The following is an 869-nucleotide window of genomic DNA, read 5'->3' as shown; positions in this document are numbered from 1 at the left end:
AACAACTTGGCCGCCGCCCTGGGAAGCTGAACTCAGCGCCGTCTGAAGGTCGACTCCGCTGGGAAGAGTCGGGTTCTCTCCGTCTGCGTAGTTCACGAAGAACACTTCGGGGTTGGATTGTGGCGGTGCTGGAACCTCGATCACTCGTTGGTCATGTTCAGACTGCTTGTTCAGGACATACACGACGTGTTGCTGTTGTGGCGGTGGTACGACGATGGGTTCTGGTCCCTGTGCACCGTCAGGCAGTCTCACGAAAATTATATTACGTTCTAATTTAGGCTCTGGAATGTAGTCTGGTCGATTGACAACACCTTCGTTCGCTGGCACATCGTACAGGAACACACGGCTGTTCACCTGAGGCGTAACGCATCTTCCATCCACATGCCGCACTTGCCCACTGCCACAACTGCCAGAGTTAAAGGAAGGACCAGAGGGCGTACCCAGGTTGTACCCCTGAGGGGCAGCAGACGCAGAGGCCACCAGTGCTAAAACCTTTGAGAAAAACAGTAGATTCATAAGAATTAAATCGTTATTGTTGCTTTGATGTAACAAATCACGACAGAACACAAAACAGGGAATCTAGCACTACTCACCAAGAGCTTCATGATTGAAGACGATACCGTCTCCCCATGCGAAGCCACATATATATACCAGCATCAGATGCTCCTCCTCCGTGCCTCAGATTAGCCTTCACAAGGTCTTTCCTTTCTCCTTTGGTATACAAACCTCAAAGTAAATAAAGTTTTTTGGGTTTAACCACTTGGCTAGGACTTTAGGATGATGACAATGCAGCTAAAAAAAAATATAAAAGAATAAAATGTTTGCCAGCTCATTACATTTTTGTAACCCGGTATAAAATATAACTTTAT

General features: G+C 47.1%; 1 protein-coding gene across 1 annotated transcript; it reads right to left on the bottom strand.

Moving 5' to 3' along the window:
* Positions 1 to 10: 10 nt before the first annotated feature.
* LOC119587491 (ATP-dependent RNA helicase A-like) lies at positions 11 to 605 on the bottom strand (the record flags this gene model as incomplete). The annotated part of the gene is given in 2 exon segments (XM_037936217.1): positions 11 to 492; positions 594 to 605. Coding segments are annotated over 2 exon segments (494 nt in total), but the record flags the coding sequence as incomplete, so codon positions are not given.
* Between the last annotated feature and the right edge of the window lie 264 nt (positions 606 to 869).

Source organism: Penaeus monodon, chromosome 22 (assembly GCF_015228065.2).
Source record: "Penaeus monodon isolate SGIC_2016 chromosome 22, NSTDA_Pmon_1, whole genome shotgun sequence".
NCBI classification, from domain to species: Eukaryota; Metazoa; Arthropoda; class Malacostraca; order Decapoda; family Penaeidae; genus Penaeus; species Penaeus monodon.
The sequence above is the reverse complement of the archived record's forward strand: the minus strand, read 5'-3'. Positions and strand labels throughout refer to the sequence as shown.